Source organism: Ischnura elegans, chromosome 9 (genome assembly GCF_921293095.1).
Source record: "Ischnura elegans chromosome 9, ioIscEleg1.1, whole genome shotgun sequence".
Taxonomy (NCBI): domain Eukaryota; kingdom Metazoa; phylum Arthropoda; class Insecta; order Odonata; family Coenagrionidae; genus Ischnura; species Ischnura elegans.
In genome coordinates, this window is record NC_060254.1 from 62,473,005 (window position 1) to 62,498,884 (window position 25,880).

Genomic DNA, 25,880 nt, shown 5'->3' on the forward strand with positions numbered 1-25,880 from the left:
GTAAGTTCACCAATGAGGCATTATATGCCGTCGCCAAATTTGTGCATGCGAAGCCGTCACCTTCACAGCACTTCCTCACCAATACTAAAGCCACACGCTGTACTAGCTTCCTGGTTGACCCAAAAGGCTTTACCATGAAAAGATGTAGCTCTACCATACACTAATGTACAATTTTCTGGATTTTTTGTGCCGCTTCAACGCTCGCAGGATCACTTGGTCCAACACAACCACGTAATTAATTCAAGATAACACTGTATTCTGGAGCTAATGGTGTATTTTCGTGTCCATAAGATTTTCTTTTCTCCATTCAGAATTAATGCGCTTGTTTATCCGGGAGGATGGATGAGAACGCGCTTTGTGGGGGACTGAGGAGAAAAGTTTCGCTTGATAACAAACCTAGTCCATATGGTTGGACTACTCACCCAATAAGTGAACTTGATCGTTTTATTACATAGCCGGAGCTTGAATTATGCTAACAACTTCCCTCCACAGTCGAAGACCTTAGATCTCAGGGTATTGAGTCAGTACCACAGTTATCTCACTAATTCTATCCCATTTTTTAAATTTCCTAGAATGGAAATTGTGACAGTTGTGGTCTTGTAACAGTAATGGCCATGCTTTGATATTAAACACGCTTTTTTTATTTTTTTGCTTTTCGCAGCACTTCAATAATTATTCTGGCTATTATGTCAGCATTTTCTGCAAAATTATCTCCCGATTCGCGCAATGGTAATAAAATGTTGAATGCGATCACAAATGGTGAATTAAACCGCGAGGCAAATTCGTAATTGTTTATGATTATATTTTCTTCGAGATCCATCGTCGTCGATGGTCTTTCATGAATCAAGTATAACATTTAGTCACATTATCCATATTTATTGAAAGAATAAATAGAATTTGGCGATTAGTTTTTGATTTTAGATAGAAGATTAAGATGGTGGATACTAAACCAAGTTCTTGAGAACTGGATTCGGATGCGATATGATATGACCCCGTCTTATCTTATCCGTCTTATCTTTGTTGTTATCCTCATATGGCGATGGTATTGGCGGGTGAGTATTCCCTCAATAATGACCCTTTCCTCGTCTCTAAACCTTTGCAGTCTTGGAGCAGTAGGGTACTCGATGACGTCATGCTATTCGCCACCGAACCTCAAAAGTATCCTGAAACATTTTCCCTGAGACCTTTCGCTACCGTCATTAAATTCTCTCAATGTTTACTCCAAACTGATGATAGGAGGTTCATAAGAAGCCATAACAACAATTTTAAATCGCAGCTGAGTATCGAGGAATGTAATAATACTTTCTTGCTATCAAAATCCGAGAAATAGTAAGGATATATTTATGGCACCACGGAGAAAATATCCCTATTTTGAAGAAATTTGTTGTGAAAACTACTGCAGACTATCATAACCCGAGACATAGTAAGGATATATTAAAGGCTGCACGGAGAAAATATTCCTTATTCTTGAAGAAATTTTGTATTGAAACTACTTTTTTTGCCAAAGCTCAAAATAAAAGACCTCCTTAGATGCAGAAAGGCCGGGAAAAAATACAAACTGAAGGGGTTTACCGGGTCACATGTTAAACTTGTAATCACAGTTTTATCGGTGAAACAGGAATAACCATTAAGACCCGATTAGGAGAACGTACTCAGGCTATCATACTACGATATGTTGATCGCTTCGCTGTCGGTGAACATGCAGCTAAAGATATTGGTCCGACATGGACAACATTAACATTTTAGCAAAAGAAAAAACTTCTAAACCCTTCTGTTCTGGGATACAATTGGAATCCGAAAACACCGGGATTATTTAAACAGAGACCAGCGGCTGATGCTCAGCGAAACACAGAGACCCTTGGTTTCAAAATGTGAACTACAGAATCATTCCCCGTAACCACAGCAATCACATGACTGTAACCCTCTTGAGGACGCCTCCATAACGTGATGGGAAACTTCAGTGGAAGCGATACAAAACTACGCGGAAAACCACAAAAAAGAAGCTTATTTATAAATATCAAGTTGTTTTGAAAAGCTATTTCGTGTTATATACAACAGTTATTATTGATAAATATTTAGTATTTCTTCCAATAAATGACGCATATCATGAAAACCGACTTTAGTACCGATAAATTTATTAGAGCGCGAATGAAATTTGCGATATAGGAGTACTCTGAAAAGTTATTTCTCGAATCATGTAATTAGATCTTCGCAAAAGCAGAACGGTTTAAGGAAGGTGTCGCTGGTGCAGTGAGATTGATTGCCATATTTGTTTATCCTATTAACGTCACCCATCACTCGTCCTCCGTCAATACTCCATGCATCCTTCTGTAGCAATCCCTCGAATTGTGATCCACCTGGTGACAGCTGAATTGACACCCTAGTTTCAACGACAAATCCGTTCGGTATGGGGGAAGGAGGGAGTAGAAGTTGTGCACTTAAAATCTTATGGAGTCTCAACCTCGAACACTTGTTTCCTTCCGCAGATTCATCCACTAAATAGTTTATGTGCGCGAGTAGAGCCTCTGCAGCTTCAAATACTCTTCTTTCTCCAGTGTCGAGCTCCTTCTCCTCACCACACAAGCAGTACGTGCGAGGAATACCCACATCAGCGCAATTTCTGTCGTCCGGGAGCTGTCTCAGAGGTGATAAACCGACGGCACCCCAGCGCTTTACCCTGGACACCTCGCCGAGGTTTTCCATCGCAAAATCCATGAGGAGCTCGTAAATATCGAACCAACTCATGAGACTTTCCCTGTTCGATAACAAGCCTTCGTTGAGATGGGGGTGTGAGGCGCGAAGTGATTCCGGAAGGGATAGGGCGAAGAAAGGCAGGCGTTCCTCGATTCTACCGACGCCCGAGGTACGAACGCTGTCGAAGCGGTTGCCGTGGTCCCCCATCACGATGGTGACGGTGTTTTCGAGGGCACCGCTTGACCATAATCTCTCCAGAAAGGCGAATATGTCATCGTCCGCGACTTGAATGGAGTTCAGATGATCGTGACTGAGAACCGAGAGGAAGGAAAACGCGAAGTAACTAACGTCCGACATCTCGTGGACGAACTCCTCCGTGTAGTTGAGCATGTACTGGTATATGGGGAAATTGCCGCAGCATCGCCAGTCACGTGACTTGAACTCTTGAAAGTGATCGAAAGCCAGGAAAAAAGGACGTATGTAGTAGTCGGTCGGTTGCCTGAAAAAACCCTTGCTCTTGGTATTGAAGGTGCTGATGTAAGGTAGATCTTCCGCGTACATCGTGACGTATCCTGCCCGGCTGAAATTTTTCCACACGAACGGCACATCGTCGAAATTTTCGTGTCTCCAACTCTTCGGTCCCCAAAATGGGATGCCACTCGGAACTTGATCTCCGTACACTTCCCGAAATGCGGCTAAACCCGAAAGGAGCGGCATTATGTTGGGATAGGTATTATCCCCAGTTTTGGTGAGGCCCAAAAATTTGTAGGATTTCAGAGTCTCCTCCAGGAAACGATAAGTATTGGGCAATTGGTTGATGAAATTAAGACGCGACATGGAATCGAAGGCGAGTATCAGGATGCTTGGTCCTTTCTTGCGGCCACTCAGATCCTTGGATGCTAGAGCGGGAACTTGAGAGTGAAACATCTTGTAGATCACTTCCCCGTTCGGACTGCGACGACATTCAACAGCCACGAAATCAGAATTGACTTTGGTCGCGTTCCTGAATTCTATTGGGGACTCAAGTTTGACATGCAGGTCGTCCAACTCAACCCGCCACACCTCTTGGTAGAAGCAGCGTAGCTCAGAGTTGCGTAATCCGATGGCTTTTATGCCGCTGCTGTTCCAGCGAATATATCCATCCCTGTCCATGTAAGTCAGGTAAGGCTGCACGTTGCCGCAGTTAATGGGCGGGAAACTGTGCACGTATTGGAGGAAACGTGGGTCGTGGGCGTCATATGGGGGCATGACGCATTTGCCGCCTAGTGCTTGACGTTCATTATCGGTATCGTACTCCTCCATGAATCTGCGATAAAATTCTGCCTCGACATATTTTCCGTACACGTAGAAACATGCCCAAATTATCCAAGCAGTGGCCAACAGCCCTATGATGTCCTTTATGCGTATCCTCCCTAAAGAATCCCTCCCCTGCTTCCTCATCGTTCCTTCCAATTGTGGGTCACGATCTGGAAAAAAAGAAAAAATATCATTATGACAAATTAACATGCTGCGTACGGAGGTGTTTAAATCCCTCGTAACCCTCTTTTCCGGCAGGTATTTAAACTGGAACACTTTCATTTGCACTCCTCTCTTATGATAATCTAGTATTCTAATCGGAACACAGGTAAATAAATTAATGCGTGGAAGTAGCGGCTTTAAAAACATGACTCTATTTAAGCAAAAAATATATGCAGATATTCTAAATGTATACAACTTATGCAAAAATAAATTATTAATGATAGTATAAGAAAGTATAGTGAGTAGATGATAGTATAAGAAAAAACTGACATAATTAAATTATATCGGCAAAATAAACGGAATCAACAGCAAAAACGAGAATTCTCGTTATCCGTCCTTAAAGCATGGCTCAGGAAAAACGGAGATTCTCGTGATCCGTACGCGACGTGTTAATGGAGTAAAATCTTCTTAACGACCACCTCTACTCAGTGGCCACTTTTCCGTGGAACCGAACGTATTTCTCTAATTAGAAATGTAAATTCTTCCTCTTTACAGCGGCCATCTTCTTCAAAGGTAGGCACCCATACTTTTTTTCGGCCAACGGTCAATCTTTAACCCATTTTCGCCCACCGTAGCCCTACTGCTACTTCCTGCCATTCTGAGCGTATGAAGCACTTGAATTAAACCGATAAAAATATATCGTCTTAAAAGATAGTGGGGCCGCTTCTCTGAAACTATTCCACCCCATGGTCGCTATACTCCACGTAGACAGCTTGAGGACAGAAATTACAAAGTCTTCTTTAATTCAGAAGTATGAATTTTAGTGAAGAGTTGGACGGAGAGGGATCTGTTGTTCAACCTAATAGACATTTGCCTTGGTTTCCGGAAAATTAAAGGGATAGTGGGCAAGAATGGATTACAAAATCCAAGTTCACGAAACTGGTATTTTCTAAAGCTTAATAACACTCGGAGTCATTAAAATGAGGTAATGCATGAAAACAAATTCTTGAAATTAAAATTAAAAAAATTTTTAAGGCATAGATGTTCGTTACTAAGGGCCCGGTTTTTACTCGAATAAAGTTCCATTTTTGATAACAAAAATACCTATTTGATAATTTTATGCCAACCGCCGCGACGGAGGGAATGTAAGAGCGATAACGTCTCCCTCTAAGCGGCAATAGTAGCAATCGTGCAATTTAGAGGAAGAGAGATTCAGCCACTCATCTTTAGCAATTTAATGTCATAAGAATTAGAGATTAATAAATATGTACAATTTTATAGTACATGTACACAGTGCATGTAGTTTGAAGGTATATAGAACAGTTTCTATTTTTACACAACTCGCTTTCGTCCTCCAGTATCCACAAAACGCCTGCGGTCTTTTCTAGTCTCTCAGTCAGTTCTTAAAATGTTTGTCTGAAGTTTGTTCATAAAGGATCGATTTTTTCGGTGATATCTAATCTACTAAGATTGAATTTTAGGAATACCAAACAATTCTTCGCTTCCAGGTTTTATGACTGCTACAAGGTGTGCGCTAATGGCTGCCGCAATGACCTTGGTGCCATTAAAATTCTTCTCCGCAATTAACAAATTCCTCATAACCATCGTTTTTGCACTCCTAAATTCCCTCAAAAAGTAAATGCAAAGCGGCAGTAGGCAAAAATGTAATAGGTAGAAATTTTAGTGTTCCGACAATTTTTTTTAGGGTTTCAGATGATTTTAGATGGGTTTGAATAAATGACTTTTTGTCGTATCTCGTCTCGTTCACCCCAAACATAAGTATGAGTGAGTCAGTCAGCGGTCGGAAGAGGGTTTTATACTATATAGGTTTGTTAATTACAAATAAAACTCTAGAATATTCTGTTATTAGTCCTATTCTAGTCACCAGAAGCCATCAAAATACATCCTGGGGGAAATTTTTTTGTCGAATAAGGGCGAGAAATGGAAAAAGGCGATATAAAACGTAATATAGTATGGAACCAAATAAATATACCATTTTTGAATTAAAGCAGAAGTTATTTTTAGGGTACTAGGCACGCCATTTGGACTTGATAGCGATGGGCTAGCATATAATTTTCTATGTTTGAATTGTAGATGGGATACCGTGGAAGTTAAAAATATACGATTGGTATGCGCTCAACTAAGGGATTAAGATTCACTCATTATCACCATGATTATCTTAAATCAAAGCATTAAACCAGGATAGTTGTGTTAAATGACAGTCATGAAGCCAATGTTAAATTTCAAGGGTGGATATTACGGTTAAGAATAGTTTACGCAGTGATACTTTCCGAGCTTCTAATGAATAGTGTTCAATGATTTTATTTTTATTGCGGCTCGGCAAAGTAATAAGTCCTTCACTTTGATGAAAAATCACAAATTATTGTAGACTAAAATACGAAAGAATCAGCAAAAAAATCAGAAGAACTATTTGAAATGCTATATAAAGTATTCATGACACCTGAATTATGATACTTGTATCAGTGGTTCTAACTGCAGTTACGTACCATATTTTCTACATCTAATGGTGATAGGCTCTTTCTGTTTTTTACTCTCTTCTTTAATAAATCTCTCTTTGGATTATCCCATGCAGTAAAAAAATTTACCATTTTATTACATATAACCCACATGAGGATTAGGTAATAAATTGTGCTTTCCTGAAGAATCATATATTCTACTTATGAAATATGCCTCGTTGAATGCTAGAATTATTGATAAAGAATTTTCGTGGCGCAATTTAAATCCTGAGGAATAAGTTCAAGAGTAAATACTATTAATAATTTACCTGTATTCGTTATCCAATGAAATTCCCACTTTATCGGCCACGCTCATGCAGGAAGTCGACACTTTTCGCTGCCGATTTTGAGATTCCCATAATACTTGCGGTGTTCGAAATCATAAGAAACTCCTCTAAAAAGCAGAGAGTGTGGTTCACGAGTTCACTTCAAATCGATGCAACACAATTCACTGATGCGCGGTGATCTGGACTACCTTCGACATGGTCCTCCTCAGAGCTCATCGTCAGTTCATTCCTCATCATGAAGTCACCGGTCAATTTCATTTGACTGTTATCGGAAATCGACCGAAGTCGACGAAAAAAAAGGGTCCACGTTATATAAATGCTTCTGCAGTGCCTTAAAAATTTCGGAATAAGGCAATAAAGACAGACAATATAGTCATGTCTCAGAACTGCCGAATTCAGCACGCGCGTGGCTAATATTACTCACTCCTTCTCATGCATGCCCTCCAGACGTGAACGGTGCCGAATGAAGGAAAGCCTTTATCTCTCCGCAGGATAAGGACTATCGTCAAGTCCCGCTATGAGCTTCGAGCTATCTACCAGAGCCAACCACCTGTTCTCTTCCGAAAAAACCTCCTATTGGCCAAAAATGGTGATAGTCCAGAAAATTAAGAATATACTTCGGCCAAGATCGAGTTAATGGGTCGACACAGTAAAGTGTTCTGTAAACTGCGTGATGCACAAAGCCTCTGTGAGAAACTGAATAAAATGCTTGGGGATACAGAGTTTACTTCACTTGTATTTGCAATGGCTTCTTGTCGTATAGTTTTCCTATTCTCATTTTTATTTTGACTAGTAAGAAGTTTTTTGTGAAGGTATATGCGGAGAAAAACAGAGAGAATGATAATTTGTCCCCAAGAATCGATAACAGCATTCAAGAAGAACGATATTCTCAATTATAGTTTCATCTAATATAAAGGAAAATTTATTCGTCGTTGACACTAATTAAAATTATTTTTTGTGAATATTTTAGCCGTTTACCGTTCCTTAAGCTGGGATAAGTGTATTTCACCAAAGTGTGACATTAGAGACCCATCACGTCGTTTTTTCACGTTTGGCTCTGTCCATTAATATACCTACCTGTAATACTAAGTTTTCTCGGGTTTCCCCACAACATTTGAAAATAACTCACAGCCAATACTTCTGTAATTAGCTAAAGACATATATCTATAATAAACGTAACGCATGTACTGCTGCATTTTTATTGAAATCGGGTAATAACGCCGGTAGCATACTATAAATATATCTGTATCCTCTCTTCGCCGTACATTTTAACACTTTTTCCTTCAGTTTAAGTTCAAGATTGCTCAGTAAATCCATGATGAAGGACACACATGGTAATTTCCATACTTTTTAATTCCAAAACTCAACAACTGACCATGGTTTCAATACATTGTGTCATTTTCAAGAACCTAAAACATGGTGTTGAAACCATGGTCAGGCGTTGAGTTTTGGAATAAAAAAGTGTGGAAATAACCATTTGTGTTCTTTCATCATGGATATATCGAACTTCCACCAAATCAAGCCAGAAACGATTTTACACGCTTAGTAAATCTTTTGTTGCTCTAAAGACTTCGTTTTTCCGTATCCAGAAGTTCCTACTCTACAAACACCCTCAAATTCGCAGTTGACCCATCCCTATAATAGCTTCCATTCGTATTTCATAAATATACTTCACTATGGCAAGAACGGAAAAGGAAGACCTCGAACAAAATATATGGAACAAGTAAAGAAGGATGTGAAAGAGAAGAAATACATAGGTGTGAAAAGATTAACTGATAGAAGAACTGAGTGAGTGGAGAGCTGCGTCAAAACAATCCTAGGATTGTTGATCAGTGATGATGATGATGACCAACTCAAACGTTCTCTGCATCAGGTCTAACAAGTGTTGTAAGCGGTGGTCTACATTACTTTTCGTATGCATGATCATACAATTCTCCTTCCATGTAAACAACTGTTTCTCCTTTTTTAACTCAAAGGCTTACTCCAATCCACTGGTCTTCTCTAATGCTATCCTAGACCGCCACAATTTTTTTCCGGGAAAGCACTTACGATGGGAGGAGAACTGCTGTGTAAACTTCAACCTTAGTTTCTTAAAACAAACACTCATCTGTTATGCAATTCGGAACCTCTCACGATTTTCCTTCAGCCATCCAGCTCAACTCCTCCGTGATCTGTCATTCTTGAACACACTACCAAGCTACACTATTCCCTAAATCAATTACACCACTTACTGCTTTAATCCAATCATTCTCCTTGCATAAATTTTCTCTACTTCTTTGGACACGTCTCCCCCATTATGCCATCATTGTTCTTCGCGGAAATTATCTAGGAGAATCTGTAAACTGTATTGGCCCCCGCGCACTGGCAACTTTTCAGGGCTGCCGACTTGTAAAAAATATTGGGGGGCCCATACTGGTGTCTTGGCCCGGGAAATTTTATAAATAGTGAGTTTTAAAGTTTTTAAAAATACTTTTATAAGTCATATGATCAAAATTGGAACCCCGAAAATTCGACTCTCGATAACTCAACACCCCGGGGAAAATCGACAAGCCTGACAGTTCTTTTCCTCCCCCACATAACGAATTTTGGGGGGGGGCTCGGGCCCCCTCAGGCCCCATGGGGTCGGCGCCACTGCAACTTTTGCAAAGCAACCATTTAGTTGCTTTGTGTAAATTCAAATGAAACACACGGCATTGACTGTGGCCCCGCTCACGGGCGACTTTTTAGTTGCGGCAACTCCTACTAATCCAACTATTTTTTAATTTAATATAAAATGTAATTGATTGTTGTACGTGGTTTAATATTCTTCAGCAAACAAAAATGATAGCCTCAGCCAAGGGTGCAGCTGCAAATTAAGGCTAGGGGGTTTTAAGCGCAACTAATACTTAGAAGTGTGGGTGTATTGCATACCCACCAGGGTGAGCGGGAAGTGCGGGGGCCCTCCCCAGAAAATTTTAGGATTAATAGTGAGTTTTACGGATTTCTGAGGGATATTTTTGAAATCCTTACACTATTATATAAGTAATATAAATGCAATCAAGTAAAATAGATTTAAATTAAAAATTTCTCTGAGATCTGGCTCCCCCTCGCTGAGATCCCCCCCTCCTCGCTGCGCCACTGAACAAGGTCATGCAAATATGACTTCTTCTCTTCCATTGAATTATTTCGTGAAATTTTTTGGCCTCAAATAATCGGCCTTTCGACAAAAAACAATGAAATGGCATTTTTTTCATTTGGATAGAACACGTTCGGAAGTAAGATACACGCGGGATACGTTTATGCACTGCTCAATGTCCAAAAACCGTAAGGTAAAGCGCGTCATAAGACAGACTATTTCACTGTTGTTTCTTTTTAAGCTCTTTTCCCGCTTTTACGGATCTATTTATCTTGGATTAAGGAAAATATCTCTCATTTTTAGCCAAGAAAAATATTTTGTTGGATTCATCGGCGATAATAATAATAATCGGCCAACTACTGGTACTCGATAGTGCGTTGAACTCTTAGGCGCTATCGCCAGATTATATCCATAATGCATAATTGTTTTCATTTTCGGAGCGTATGATTAATACAAGGCAGTCTTTTTTTATCACCGACCGATAATTTTTTATTTCTTTCAGTTCAGGGCCTTTTCTATTTCCTCCGAGTTTTTAGATACGTTGAAGGCATGAAGTTAAGCCGCCTGTAGATAGCACAAACCAGTACCCACCTCCAAGACTGTTGGAAATGTTTTTGTCATGAGCGTAGAGCTCTTAGCAGTATGGGATTTAACCGTATGACGACGCAAAATGTTCGTTTGTATTTTCAAATATTTACGTCACAGATATTATTTTACCAACTATTTTTAATACACCCATTTAAACGTATAATACTATTATTTCCTGCGACGTTGTAAGAATTAATAGAGGCGGTATTATTTTCGAAGCCACAACTAGGTCCTTAAATGAATATTTATATTCATTAGATGGAAGCCAAACTCGAACTTGGCCTACTAGGTGAAGATATAGCTTATGAGTAACTTTGGCATGTAGTTTGTAACAACATTTTGGCAAAGAAACTATACAACATTTCCTTGAAGTTTCTCTGAAAAAAACTAATTTTGCATCCCTTATCCCTGAAAATTTTCCCATGTTAATTCGAGGAGCGAAAAATTAAACTTCAAATAAAAGTTGAGAAATCACACCAATATTATTCTGACGCATCAAATTACTAGAAAAATTTACTCATCATCATAAGTCAACAATCCTAAGATTGGTTTGACGGAGGTCTCCATCCCGCCCTCTTTTTCATAGCGACGAATTTCATTTCTTTTACATCCTTTATAACCTGTCCTATGAACTTCATTCGGGGCCATCCCTTGTACTTCTCCCCGACCACCTCTCCTTCTATGGTTGTTTTCATCAAGCCATCGTGCTTCATAATGTGACCAACTAAGTTGTCCCGTCTCCTCCTTAAGATTTTTGAAAAGGTCTCTTTTCTCCCTCTCTTAGCACTTCCTCAGTACTTACACGGCCGATCCATTTTATCTTCATCATTCTTTAGTAGCACATCATTTTTAATGCTTCCTTTCTCGACTTCCTTGCACCTGTCAATGTCCAAGCCTAACTCCCGTGGAGAAACATACTGCATATGTAGCATCTGATAAATTTTTTCCTCACTTCTATGTTTGTTTTCTTAGCTGTAAATACATTCTTCTTTGTTAAAAAGCCACCTTCGTGTATGCTATTTTACTATTTTTTTCTTGCTTCATCCCTCGCTGCATACTCAGCTTGCAAGGTAAAAAAACTCACTTCCACAAGCTTTTGTTTTCCTCGTGTAATGTTTGTCATAGCCTCCTCTCTTTTGCTGCATACAAACAGCTTGGTCTTCTTGTTGGAAAGAAGACTTTGAAAAGACGTACCAAGAGCTGGAGTCGGATCCCACCTACAAAATTCACCGATAAACCAACTGGCTCATCAAACACTCACGCATTCCTGAAGAAGACCAACGATATCTGATCGAAAGTGCTCCTAAACCACCCAGACTTTACGGACTTTCGAAAGTTCACAAAGAAGGAGTGCTGTTACGCCCCATCGTGAGTGCTACTGCCTACCCACAAACTGACGAAATACCTGGCCCGAACCCACCAGCCTCTTGCGGGTAAAACACCGACATACGTCAAGAATACTCCACATTTCGTCGAGATAATCCAAAACTTAAAGAGTCGACAATGGGGACCTACGAGTAAGTTTCAATGTCGTCTCCCTGTTCACCAGCATCCCCATCAGCGAAGCCATGGAAATTGTCGGCGCCCTCTCGGAAGAAAAACTACCAAAGGGATTCCCCAAGCTAGTTGAACTTTGTCTGCGGAACTAATATTTCCTTTGGAATGTGAAATATTTCAAGCAAACTGAAGGCGCCGCCATGGGATCTCCGCTATCACCGATAATCTCCAACACCTTTATGGAAAACCTCGAGAAAAAGTCACTTGATTCGTCTGCGAAGAAATCTAAGCTATTTCTAAGATACGTGGATGACATGATTGTGATATGGCAACATGGAAGAACGGAACTCAAGAATTGCCTCCAACACCTGAATTCGATCGATCCTGCCATCTAATTCACAATGGAGGTCGAAGAAAACAACTCTCTGCCCTTCCTGGATGTCCTGATCACTAAAAGAGAAGATGGAACACTTGGTCACTCTGTCTTCCGAAAAAAGACCCACGCGTATCAGTACTTCAAAGCAAATTCTCACCATCACCCACAACAAAAAATCGGAGTGGTGGAGACACTCTTCCATCGGGACTACACAGCTTCGGACTCTTCATCGCTCGCCAAGGAGAAACAAGAAAGCGCGCCAAATCGAACCGGCCCCTGGCTGAAGGAAAGGTGTATAAGGAAATCACCAACTTCATCTTACACTTCGGACCTGAAGAAGCAAACTGCTAAGTTTGCGAAACATGTCGTCGCCTGAGATGAACAGATGCTGGAGATAACCTGAAAGCAGCCAATCATCTTGGTCTTCTTTTTGTCGATTTTCAGCTGATATCTAGCCATTTTCCTTTCCATATTTGACTAAGTCTTCTTCAAATCATTCTTTTTCTTGGCTATGTCTGCTATACCTTCAGCAAATCGTAGCACACGACAAAATGAGCGGAAATCGATCTTCTATTAAGGGATGATGCGTCGACCATAGAAAAACTCATCGACCTTAGCCCCTAACCAATTTTTCCCTGACTACTACACGATTTCTCCCGACATTTTCCGAAATTTCCCTAAAGGATTTTCAATGCTCAGAAATAAACCAAGTTTTCCTAGCCTTGCAATAGCTGAGCTAGCAATATTAAAGAGGGTGTCTGTTTGTCTGACGGCTATGCGTTTCCATACGGCTGTAAGGATTGCGACCAAAGTCAGTACGTTGGAGCATCTCATACCTCCGAACCCCGAATTACTACTTTCGATAGCGTCCGACGTGTCCTTAGCGTCGTTTTCTCATTAAAGTTTGTTGCATCAAGTCACACAACCTATGCGATTGGACATCCTGACGGATAGGCACACCTCTTGACGCGTTCCAAGAGAAAACATAAAAATCCTGTATGATTATGAAATCTAGATTCCAAGTTTTCCACTTATTTGGGTACTATCCTTCCCGAGCAACGCCGGGTGGTCTGCTAGTTCCTGAAAAAATCCCTAAAATATACTCATCGCCAGTAGCATAGTCGCCGTCAATTCGCTTACACCTTCAATAGGGTGGTTTCCTATTATTTTTTATTGCCTAAATCGAAAGATTATTACTCCTGGAGTACATATTTCACGCTTTTAGATTTTTTAATGACGATATCTATTTTTCGCAATTAAATGAAAAGTGAAAATTTACAAGCGCGCGAAACGCGACAGCTAAGTATGAGTGCTGGGATAAGCCCGAGTGACGTCATTCTGGTTCCGGCTGCCGCCGTGTGACGCCATCTTGGTGGGAGGCTATGAGCGCCGATACGATGCAGGCTGCTAGCAGGTAGCAGATTACCATGCTAGTAGGTAGCGCTTGGTTTAAATAAGGATTATTAATACCTTATCAAATGAAGAAAACTTTCCGACCTTAGCCAGTTTTAATAGGTGATTATTAAGACATGTTTCCCTGAGCTCTGTGCCTCATGCATGCATTGGTAATCTCAGACGATGTAAAACTCCTGACTACTCGTATAGCATCTAGGTCCCTTTGACGTCACGTGGAGTGGCATCGTATGTGCGCCAATCTGGCCCTTTTCAAATGAGGAAAAAATTGACCATTAACATTCGTCTAAACTGGGATTTCTTAAATCAAATAATTTGTACATAATGAATACACAATTGGTGGGTAATGAATCGCGATCAATGCCTTTCGTTTTCTTTGATGAAGGAAATTACCCTATTGGCTATTACCCTCAAGGACCTAATACGTGTCGAAGAATGGAACTCAAAGCTCACAGTCAGTTTCCTTTGAAGTGAGTTAAAGAGGATGACAGTGGGGAAGGTATTATCATCTTCATTACGAGGTCATTGACTTCGAGCGGTCCGGGGAGCTTGAAGATTTATATATTTGACGACCCTCCGCGAAATCGTCTCGGCAGATGAGAAAGGCTGACCGCAGTGACCTTGGGCTCGATGTAACAGGTCAGCGCCCCAGAAGTTCCGGCAGCTACCTCTTTTTCAGTCCTTTTATACACGCTCTCGTCTTAAACCCTTGTGCTGAAATGACTACTCTAGCACGACATGAACTTCCGTTTACAAATCGCGCAATGACGAGAGTAGCTAGTCATCAGATTTTAATAATTTTTATCATTATTTTGGGGAACAATATTGATATTTTGAAACTTTGACAATGCTAAAACATACTGAATGTACATAAAGAACTCAAATTTCATGAAGTATAATGCTTTAACGTTAGACAGCTGCTTCTCTTAAAAAAAATACTCTTTATTCTCTTCAAATGAAAGTTTATCATCGTCTCACTCCTTCAAGCAACGTTCTCCTTTGCTTCTCATTTCAACCATTCCCCTATCCTTCCTTTTCCACAACTGCCTGACAATCGTAAATAACTGTCTTTAAATTTAAAATATTTCAATGCATGGGAAGGAATGAATTGATTGTATGCGAATAGCGATATCTGCATCCTCACCGATTTTCTTACGGGAAGAGAGGAACTTTTTAACTTTTTATTTCAATTTTCTACCCTGATTAGAAACTATAAAATATCATTTCATCAACAACCATTCCATTTAAAAAGAACCACAGAAAAAATAAATAGACGATAGGATCACGATATTCATCATCATCAGTCCAAAAATCCTAAGATTGGTTTGACGCAGCTCTCCATTTCTCTCTCCTATCCGCTAATCCTTTTATAACGACGTATTTCTTCTCTTTTACATACTTTATAACAGTGGCGTAACTATGGGGGGATGAGGGGATAGATCCCCCCAGATCCTTAGAGATATAAAAAAATATTTACAACTATTGTCTAGTTTTGACTTATTTAATAACTGCATCTGCTTAAAGTTCATTTCAGTGCCAAAATGATGTGAAATGTATTTCCAGGCATGTAATTTTCAAACATTTTTGAACAGATTTTGCCTGGGGGGAGGGGAGGGTTCGCCACCCTAGGCCATCCCATACCCCCAAGGCATATTCCTAGTTACGCCACTGCTTTATAGCCTGTCCTATGTAACTCGTTCGGAGCCGTCCCTTCTTTCCTTCCACCTGTCCTTCTACGATAGTCTTCATCAGGCCATCGTACCTCAAAACGTGGCCAACTAAGTTGCCCCGTCTCCTCCTTAAGATTTTTAGGCCAGGCGCGCACTAGCGCGACCACGACCACGATAGATCTCTGTCGAACACCTTCGACCAGAGCACGACCACGGCGACCACGGCCACAATAACAAAACACATTCACCACTTGCTCGGTCGGTATGGTCGGGTCGGAGTGAAGTCGGGGTCAGTGCGTGGCGCGCCATTAGAATGTGTGTAATTTCTGGCCGCAACGACCGCTGAGTCGGGGACGACCAAACTCAAAAATTTTAGTCGGACGACTCGGGTCCGACCAACGAGTCGGACTTGGCCTACAGTGCCTATAGTGCGCGTCGCTCCATTTGTTACAATGCTAAAACTACTTAGTCGTGGGCCACTGGTCGTGGTCGCGCTAGTGCGCGCCTGCCCTAAGGAGGCTTATCTTTTCTCCCACTATTCTTCGCACTTCCTCGTTACTTTCACGGTCAATCCATATTATCTTCATCATTCTTGGGTAGCACCTCATTACGGATGCTTCCACTCTCGACTTCTCTGCTGCTGTCAACGTCCAAGCCTCGCTTCCCAAGAGAAACATACTCCATATGTATCATCTGATGAATTGTTTCTTTACTTCTATGCTTGCATTCTCAGCTGTAAGATTTTTCTTTTTGTAGAAAGCCCTCTTCGCCTGCGCTATTCTATTGACTATTTCTTTCTTGCTTCGTCCAATCACGATATTAAGAAAATAAATTGAAGTGGAAGGGGTTCTGGGATTTAAAGAAAGAGACTTGATCGAATCGAACTCATTGCAACTTTAGGTGCATCAAACATTCAAATTTGGGTGGTGATTTCTCACGTTTCTCACAAAGGGCGCCCAGGATCATTTCCCATACGGCAGGTGAATCTAGGACTATTTTCAAACTAATTCGACCAAAGCTGTTCGACTAAAACAACTGTGAACTTTTCAGTAGGGAGGGACATTAAGCTGAAGTCCCCATGCAGAGCAAGCTGGTATCTCTACCCCATTCCTCTCTAGTCAGTCAGAGGCAGCGATTCTTTGTGCTAAAACGTGAATGATACCGAAGCATTTATAATAGCTCGAAACGTACCTAAACGTGCAAATATGGGATTTAAGTGAGTGTGTGCGGTCGAAATTTCATAACCCGCGTAGAGAACATGACGCAGAAGTCAGCTCTCTTAGTTGTCTCACGCCCTCCTACGCATGACTGCCATTACATCATTTCATGTCCTTTCAAGTGACGGTAGCGCGGCATTACAAGCAGCATAACGAAGTCACACAAGTTTTTCCCCTCCGAGGCGGCATGAACGAAGACAAATGGTATCACGTTGAGAGATTTTGTCAAGTATCGTAAAACATTCAACCACACATACGTACGTCAATGACTTATAACTAAAAAGAAGTGCAAAATGACCTAGCCGTCGACGCACCCTAAATCCAAACACTACTACTACTACTAAAAATAAAAATAAATAAGAAAATGAAAAAGTGAAAATTTTTGGCTGTAAGAGTTTTCATTCTTTACTTTAACTACAAGTAGATTAGTTAATTATTAGCAAAATAACAGTGAAAATTAGTATTTTTATTTTTTATTAAAAATATTACAAGTAAGTTGCGAAGGAGAAAGATATCCAGTTCCTAATTTTTCACGCGAAAAAGGAGATTAAGACCAAGTCACGTTTTCATGCTCAGTGAGAAAGGACCTTATCAGCAAATTCTTTCCCTAGAAAATATGTTTCTGGCACGGCACAAGTCACGCAAATACATCACTGGCGTACGAAAATGACTCTTGGAGGAGGAAGGTTTCGTTGAAAAAACAATGATAATAAGTTTATCTATTTGTATCGTCGCAATTTTAAATGGAGCTTACCTACAGGCATTATTATTTATAGTTAAAATAAGGCAGAGAAGATTTCTCGGTCTTTCCGAAAGTGAGAGGGCAACCGCGGCAGTTTGTATACAAATCCCGAGACACGAACGGAAAGGCATTGGATTCCTGAATCCCTGAGAACGATGGGAGAGATGCACATAAAAACGTTGGAAGGAGATATGGAGGATCATACTACGACCACCGAGAGAGAGTAAGACCAATCTCTCGGTGGTCGTAACCTTACCCGGTGTGAGACCCGAGTAATATTCACTACCATTGTTCGCCGGGAAAAAAACAGACATTACATCATTAGTTAAAATAAGGGTATTGCCGTTTTTATATAACTAACCACAGCAATATTATCGATAATTAACAATCATTCGTCCCTATACAAAAGGAAAGGTACGGACGGTAACGGGGGTTTAAAACGCCCGTATCGTTTCATACATTGACGTAACGATGGGAGGGTGATGACGGGATAGATCACCCACCCAAAACCTCAGAGGAAAACAATTTTAAACTATTGACTAGTTTTGAAATATAGTTACTGCATTTGCTTGAAATTCAATTTGTTGTGCCAAAATGGTGTAAAATGTATTTCCTGGCATGTCATTTTTCAAAAATTTTACTAGATTTTGCCCTAGGGGGTAGGCGGGGGGGCTCGCCACCCCACCCCCCCATTGCATATACTTAGTTACGCCACCGGTTTCATATATTCTATTCATTTATGTCCTGGTGTACAAATGAATCATCATTGGTCAAGAATCCAAATTTTGGTTTGACACAGCTGTCCACTCAGTTCTCCTATTAGGTAATTGTTCCGCGCGTACATATATCTTATCTTTCATATCCTTCTTTACCAGTTCCATATATTTTATTCAAGATCTTCCTTTGCCGTTTTAGCCATCTAATTGTCCCTGGGCGATTATCTTCATCACGCCGTGATGTCATACATACCGTTAGGCCGTTTAGGTTGTTTCGCCTTCTTATCAAGGAGTCCACGACGCTTCTCTTCTCTTTTACTCTTCTTAAGACTTCCTCATTACTTACTCGGCAGATCCATTTGATCCTCATCATTCTTCTCATGCATTATGGATATAATCTGGCGATAGCGCCTTAGGGCTCAGCGTACGTTCGAGTTCTAGTAAATGGAAAAAATATACCTGCCCTAATCACACGAAACTAAGTAATAATTAGACAATAAAGTGATTTTTTAATTTTATTTAGTAAACAATACTGAGATTGGTTTGACACAGATCTCTACACAATAGGGTGGTTTCCTATAATTTTTTTACTGCCTAAATCGAAAGATTATTACTCCTGGAGTACGTATTTCACGCTTTTATATTTTTAAATGATGATATCTATTTTTCGCGATTAAATGAAAAGCGAAAATTTTCAAGCGCTCGAAAACGCGACGGCTAAGTATGAATGCTGGGAAAACTCCGTGTGACGTCGTTCCGGTTTCCCCTGCCGCAAGTGAGGTGACATTGGGGAGGGTCTTTGAGCGCTTATACGACGCAGGATGCTAGCAGGTAGCAGAGTACCCAGCTAGCTGTTAGCGCTTGGCTTAAATAAGGATTATTTATACCTTATCAAACGAAGGAAACTTTCCGACCTTAGCCAGTTTTAATAGGTGATTATTAAGAGATATTTCCCTTAGCTCTGTGCCTCTTAGCATGCATTGGTAATATCAGACGATGTAAAACTCCTATCTACTCGTATAGAAACTAGCTCCCGGTGACGTCACGTGGAGTGGCATTGCATGGGCGCAAATCTGACCTTTTTCAAATGCTGTTAAAATTGACCATTGTCATTCGTCTAAATGGGTATTTATAAAACCAAATAATTTGTATATTATGAATACACTGATGGTGGATAACGAATCGCAATCAATGCCTTTCTTTTTCTTTGAGGAAGGAAACTACCCTATTCTCCCGCCGACTAATTTTTCACGACTACGTATTTCCTCTCTTTCATATCCTTCTTTACATGTTTCATAAATTTTATTCGATGCCTTCCTTTTCCGTTCTTGCCGTCCATTTGTTCCTCGACGATTGTCTTCATGAGGCCATCATGTTTCAAGATATACGAGATGAATAACCGGTCATCTCCCAGCCCGCGGCATTTACGCGGTGGTGACCTTGAGGGGAAGTCAGCAAGACCACCAGTGCGAATTCAACGCTCGATCGAACTCTCTTGCAGCATCCACCGAATCCAGAAACCTTTGATCGAAACGTTGAATACTGGCTTTTAGAGGATGTGAACCAATGTGAACGCTTTTCTTTCGGGGCAAGCGTACGGCAAAGCCCAATTTTTCAGCGACACAACGCTATGCGAATTCATTTTTCCCCCGAACCATAAAGGACTTTTAAGGCCGTTTTACACGGTACGCGGAATTGCGCAATCTGACGTACTTGCGAAGGCGCAGTCAAAATTGCGTCGTGTAAAGCGGTGAATTGCTAGAACACATGCGAGAATGCGTGGATGCGAGACGGCAAAATAGCCCGTTCTAATTTCGTGCATGCAATCGCGCAATTCCACGCCATTTTAGAAATAAATGCAGCTCTAACCTGCGCAATTTCGTGCACCGTGTAAAACGGCCTTAATAAATGCTGGTCGTAATGTCGTTGGAGCGTTTCCTTTTTATGTTTAAACGGCTGGTGTCCTAACACCCTTTGCCACACGCCTTTTAGGCAGCTTGCGGGGTAGTATTTAGATGTAGATGTGGTTCGGGCGATATTTTTATTAACACGTCGCTCACCAGGGTATTTAAAAGTAGGGGGACGGCGTACCTGGGTAGGGGTGTTGAGATTGAAAATATGTGCCAATTAAATCGAACTGCCTTTGGTTTAAATATAGTTAAAAATCTAATGTTTAAAATATAACTTTACCGTTTTAAGTTGAATGCACGCTCTACATAATCGGTTGAACAACTACAATAATAACATAATGTTAAGAGGTCCAAGTTTGTACAGGCTACCCCCAATAAATATGTCGCATCGTCTATCTCCACGCGGCGTTTCTTGTAGTTTGAGTACTACGTTTACGTCTGCATGCCCTCTGAATGTGTACTCAGTCCTTTAGGATGCCCTGGGGAATGTGTAGACAATCTTAGCGTCACCGCGTGATTGGTTCGGAATTCTCCCGCTGAAATCAACTTTAGCACCACTCAACGAATCACTATCAAATTCATTATAACTTATGACCATTTTGCAAGAGATTTTATTTTCAAAATACGTCACAATTGCATTCCATGAAAAACCGCTAAAAAACTCATTTTAAACAAATAATTAAGGCAGAAAATTTAGAGGAGATAATGACCATGGAGAACTCCAGAATTGAGAGACGCTCAACCAATTAAGACCCGCCAACATAAAAAAGCGATGGAATTAAAAGTTCTCTAAAAAAATGTTGAAGGGCTTGGATTTGCGTATTACTAGCTCGCTTTCGTTAGCTTTTCTTGTAAAATAGTCAGCCGCTTTTTTCTTTCAAAGATAAAAATCAGAAAATATGATAATCATTAGAAAATAAGTACATCTAGAAGCTGCAGTCGGGTTGCGTAGCGACTTACCAAAGGCTATTAAAAGAGTCCAATTAAAAAAAAAATTAAAAAATGGGTATGTTTTAAGTTTAAAACGGTGCTAAAAGTTAAAAGTCGTTTCTAAAATTTGATAGCAGCATGAAGTAACGACAATTTGAACAAGGAAAGGGTCTCCGTGATCAGTTTTTCCTTGAGCCGTTGTTACTTTGCTATTCGCGAAAAACCTCAAGAGTACATTGCGCCAACAAGCTGGAAAGATATCACGGTTGGAAAAATGCGGCTGATGTGTAATTCATAAGGAGGGTCGTGTTTTCTGTGTGATCTTTATAACCTAAGAAGACGTATAAGGAATGCTATATTTCTCGAACTCACCAATGTTATTCCTCCGAAGAGGATGGGTTATTTTTATCGCCGATAGCCCCTTGACCTAAACTAAATTTAGGTCGATCGAAAATTTATGTCAACGAGTTCATTCGATAACAGGAAAGAGGTTCGGATTAAGTAATTGACACTTCATTCGAAATCCAATGATGGAATTTCTATGTTGGCGTACTTATAGGTTTTTCGTGTTCAATAATACTTGTTCCAACCGTACAATTTCTTTGATCGAAAAATCACGGTGCACGCATACTCGAATATTTGACGTTCATTTTAGTTACATCAAAATATATTTCTTCAAAATTCAGCAATGGAAAATGCAATCGATAAAGAATTCCATAGTTTATTTTGATAATATTTACGATCATTCACATAATTTCAGTTATTTTTCGAGGGTATATTGCCGTATTTATAGGGATAATAAGAGATTGTAAAAGATGCATGTTCAGAAAATAAGAACGCGTGTTTCATGAAACCCTTTACGATGGCTTGTAATTAGAGCAAAATTAGATTTGATTTTCTAAACGTATTCCCCAATTCCCGAGCACTTAAGCAAAGTACAGGAATGTGTAACATATAAGGTATTGGGCGATTGCCAGGTTTATTATTTTGGCCATAAGGATCGCCTGGACATGGGCTCTAAAGTATGTAAGGGTAAAGAATATATTAAAGTAAATTACGTTGCCTCATTTATACTTTTTCTCGGAATACTATCAAGTAGAAAACCCACATCGATTTTTTTCAGATTTCATATCTTTTAAATCGAACACTATTTTCTGACGGAAATTTTGTTTCAAAATTTTTACCAAAAACAAAAACTTGTCAATTTTTTCGGTCGGAGCGACCATATTATTGGGTGGAGCAGGGGCGGTCTGGCCCTCGGCTGAGCCTCATGGTGAGGCCCTACCGAGGTATATGCGGAGGGCCTCCCACGGAAAATTTTAGGAAATTGAATGACCGTAGTTGGATTTTGACTCTAATCTGGCTCTTAAAAACCAGATAAAAGTGAATGAAAAAGAGTAATTTTGTAAGAAAAAATGCAATGAAAAGTGAGAATTTCACAGCTTACAAGATTTAATAGAGTATTACGGTTATTTTTCTGTTAAGTGAATTTTTTCCTAGAAACTCCATTGAAATCTTAAAAAAAACTTTAAAAAAACCTTTTTTGGATAACCCTTTCTAAAAAGCATCAGATTCTTTTATATCTTCTGGCACGTTTATTTTATCTAATTTTTATACAGTCTTTTTACACTAAGTATGTTGTAAATAAAGCAACTAATGTAAATGTAGAATTTTAAAATTGCCGAAAAAACGTTGGTTTCTAGTAATCTAAGTCTTTTTTTTATACACCTTTCATTTACGCTTCACTATATGTATAATCGCGAGCGCTGTGGGGATGCCTTAAGCTCAGGGACCTCGGCAATCAAAAGAATAATAACTGTCATTAAATCCTCAGTACGCCAGTTGTATGCCCACTTTCAATGGTTTTGATGGCCCCCACGGTACCCCCAAAGTACCCCATTGTGATACGTGGTAGACAACCCGCAACACACACCCTTCCTTCGTAATATTGCCTTAGACAAAGGCATTGCTTAATTTCGGCCGAAACGCACCAGAGCAACATTCCGAAACTTCTCAGGGAAAATATGATTCATTTTAAAAGAGTCGCTGATTTTTTTCATATTTGCTAAGACACAACTCCTCATCATAACCATAATCACAAGTTTAAAAAAATTGGAAGTTTTTGGGGGGGGATTAGGTTATATTTGAAATCCATGCATGGATTAAGTGTGGGGTATGCGTTCCAGCACCTTAAAATTTTAGAAATGAAGCTCTAGTTAAAAGCAAAAATTTTTGAGTCATAGACGTTGATATTATGGCATAAACTTTCACAATAAGTCACAGGGTTTGAGATTTTACTTGATCCTACCTAAGCTTTCCATTTTTCTTTCAATTTCAAGCAGACTTTTAATATATATAATCAATTTTTCCCACCTCTTAACATAGTGTAGCAAATTTTTCATCCTCTTCCCTCAGTGACTGGAAAATCATTGGCTCTTTCAACAGAAAACTACAAATTACAACAAAAAAGAGAATACCTTTGAATAAGTGGTGGAGATTACAGAGAATACTTCTACGGGACACAGTTGGAGGTCATAATGTAATTAAAAAATTGGCATATAACTAACATTTTACAGTTTAAAAGCAGATTATTACTACATATCACTCCCACTCAGTGATTCAACCTGAAGTCAGGGACCAATTCCTTTCCTTAAGCCACCTCGAACTTTGAGGTTTTGAATTTCGTTAAATATTTAAAAATATTTGAGGTCCTCAACTATATTAGCATACCTTATCAGTAATTTGGAGATTCGGATTTGAATCACAACTGAACCAAATGATTTTTTCATGACCAAGTTCACTGTTGTTGTAAATAACTTTGAGACCATGCATGCAACTGTGTACAAAGTCACTTATTACATGCAGCGCTTTGGGCATGGATAGGAGGAGGGAACAGACCTGCTGAGAGTGAGAGATAAAAGCTGAAAGATGATGCATTAGCTAAATCCTATTACATATCACTATTTCTTGCCCAACCGTAATGCCAAATTCAAGTCACCATGGCGATTTTCAGAGTAATGGTTACACATTTTCCACACCATAGTGCAAAAAGAACATTTTATGAAGCTGACTTGATTATTAACTATGAAATTTATGTTTCAGGGGATTTATTTTCACAGCTCCAAAAAGGGTTCTAATTGACACCAATGAGACTGTGTGCCTATCCCTCCATAACATACCAGGTTCTGGTTATGTGCATGTGGATATTCTTCACACTGACTCTGATGAAAAAATTGCCTCACTGAAGCATAGACTGAAACCAGGTGAGCTAAATATTTTTTGTGAGATGTTTTTGGCAAAAGGTGAACAATTGTGTACGCTAGCTTGCAGATTACCCCCCGAGGTAAAACAAATGCACTACGGTTTTCATTGATGTATTAAAACTGAGTCATTGAGTCAAACAAATTATGAAATTTATAGATGTATCTGGTGCCTATCTAAAACTTTATACATTTTATTCTATGTAGACAAAGGGGCATGTATGGATCTTTATATTCCACAAACAACTCAAATTAGAGGAAGGCTGCATCTGAAAGCTCAGTTTGATGATGCTTTTAATTACACAATTAATAGTATCAAGGAAATATTTATTGACCAGAATCCTCATGTCGTGTTTATTGAAACCGACAAGCCTACTTACAAACCTGGCCAGGAAGTGAAATTCCGTGTGATGACAGTGAAACACAACTTATCACCAGTAAAAGGACCTGTAAGTAAGGAAAATTTATGCCCCTTACAAAGGTAGAGTATGACATCACGTTTATAAGGAATTGCCAGATCCTAACCAGACTAAAATATGTGATATTCTTTCTCATACCCAAGTTCACATTAGAATCACCTCTCAAAAATATGGGGACTGCATGCAATACAGTCATGCATGGGTATTTATATGAGAGAAATTAGGAAGATATTTATAAGTATGGTTACATTGGAGAGTCTTATCTCTAAAAAGTTATCTTCTACTCCGATAAAACTATTTATTTAAATAGTCCTAATGAAGTATTTGAAAATACTTTCAAGCTGTTTTCTACAAAAAGACTCATCGCATAACAAAATAATTTAGATTTTTCATGATGTGCTAATGAGAAATCCATGTGACCATCATTTACAGATTCAGAAGATTTGGCTTGAAAATCCGTCTGGAGTACGGATGGCACAATGGCTCCGTGTGCCAACTGAATTGGGATTAGCTCAGTTGACATTCCAGCTTTCTCCAGAACCTGTCCTGGTAAGCAAAATTTACCCCAAAAATAGCAAAGCACTCCTGAGTGTCTATTCTGGTATCTGGTCCTATCATAGGTGGATCGATAGGATCAACAGGGACACGTACCCCCCCCCCCCCCCCCGACTCTTTAAAAAATAGACCAAATTTTTAATACAGTTGTCATTACCTTCGTTTTGTTTTGTATATTATGGAGCCTTAATCATATAAGTTCATATTAATACGTAGCTTTCATATTAAAATAAAGAGAATATTTTGTTAAGAAATTGTAGTTTCTTGATTTTAATCTTAAGTATGAGAAGATTATTTGCCTGTAAGACCCTTGTGCCCCCCCCCCCCCCAGACAAAAAATTCTGGATGCTGGATTGGGAACTGGAATGGGACCCTGTGTCCCATTATCAGTTGTTGACTCTAATTTGCAAAGAAATTAGAGACTCTCTCTACGATATAAGTAGCAATTATTACCCCCTTATGGAAATACTAATGTGGGCAGAGGCTAAGGCCCGTATTCTTCGTCGACCCTGGATAC

At 39.7% G+C, this 25,880-nt stretch overlaps 2 protein-coding genes across 6 annotated transcripts in view; one reads left to right on the top strand and one right to left on the bottom strand.

Annotated features, from left to right (window-relative positions):
* LOC124165439 (alpha-2-macroglobulin-like protein 1) overlaps nucleotides 1-25,880 on the top strand; it is a 78,607-nt gene that overhangs the window by 532 nt on the left and 52,195 nt on the right. For all 5 annotated transcript variants that reach the window (XM_046542855.1, XM_046542857.1, XM_046542854.1 and 2 more), the window contains exons 2-4: nucleotides 24,232-24,392; nucleotides 24,597-24,838; nucleotides 25,241-25,357. In XM_046542855.1, coding sequence (XP_046398811.1) covers nucleotides 24,232-24,392; nucleotides 24,597-24,838; nucleotides 25,241-25,357 — 520 coding nt within the window. The remainder of the gene's footprint in view (nucleotides 1-24,231; nucleotides 24,393-24,596; nucleotides 24,839-25,240; nucleotides 25,358-25,880) is intronic.
* Nucleotides 57-25,880, bottom strand: part of LOC124165441 — an 81,619-nt gene continuing 55,795 nt past the window's right edge. Inside the window, exon 4 of the mRNA XM_046542868.1 lies at nucleotides 57-4,160. Coding sequence (XP_046398824.1) covers nucleotides 2,194-4,134 — 1,941 coding nt within the window. The 5' untranslated portion in view covers nucleotides 4,135-4,160 and the 3' untranslated portion in view covers nucleotides 57-2,193. The remainder of the gene's footprint in view (nucleotides 4,161-25,880) is intronic.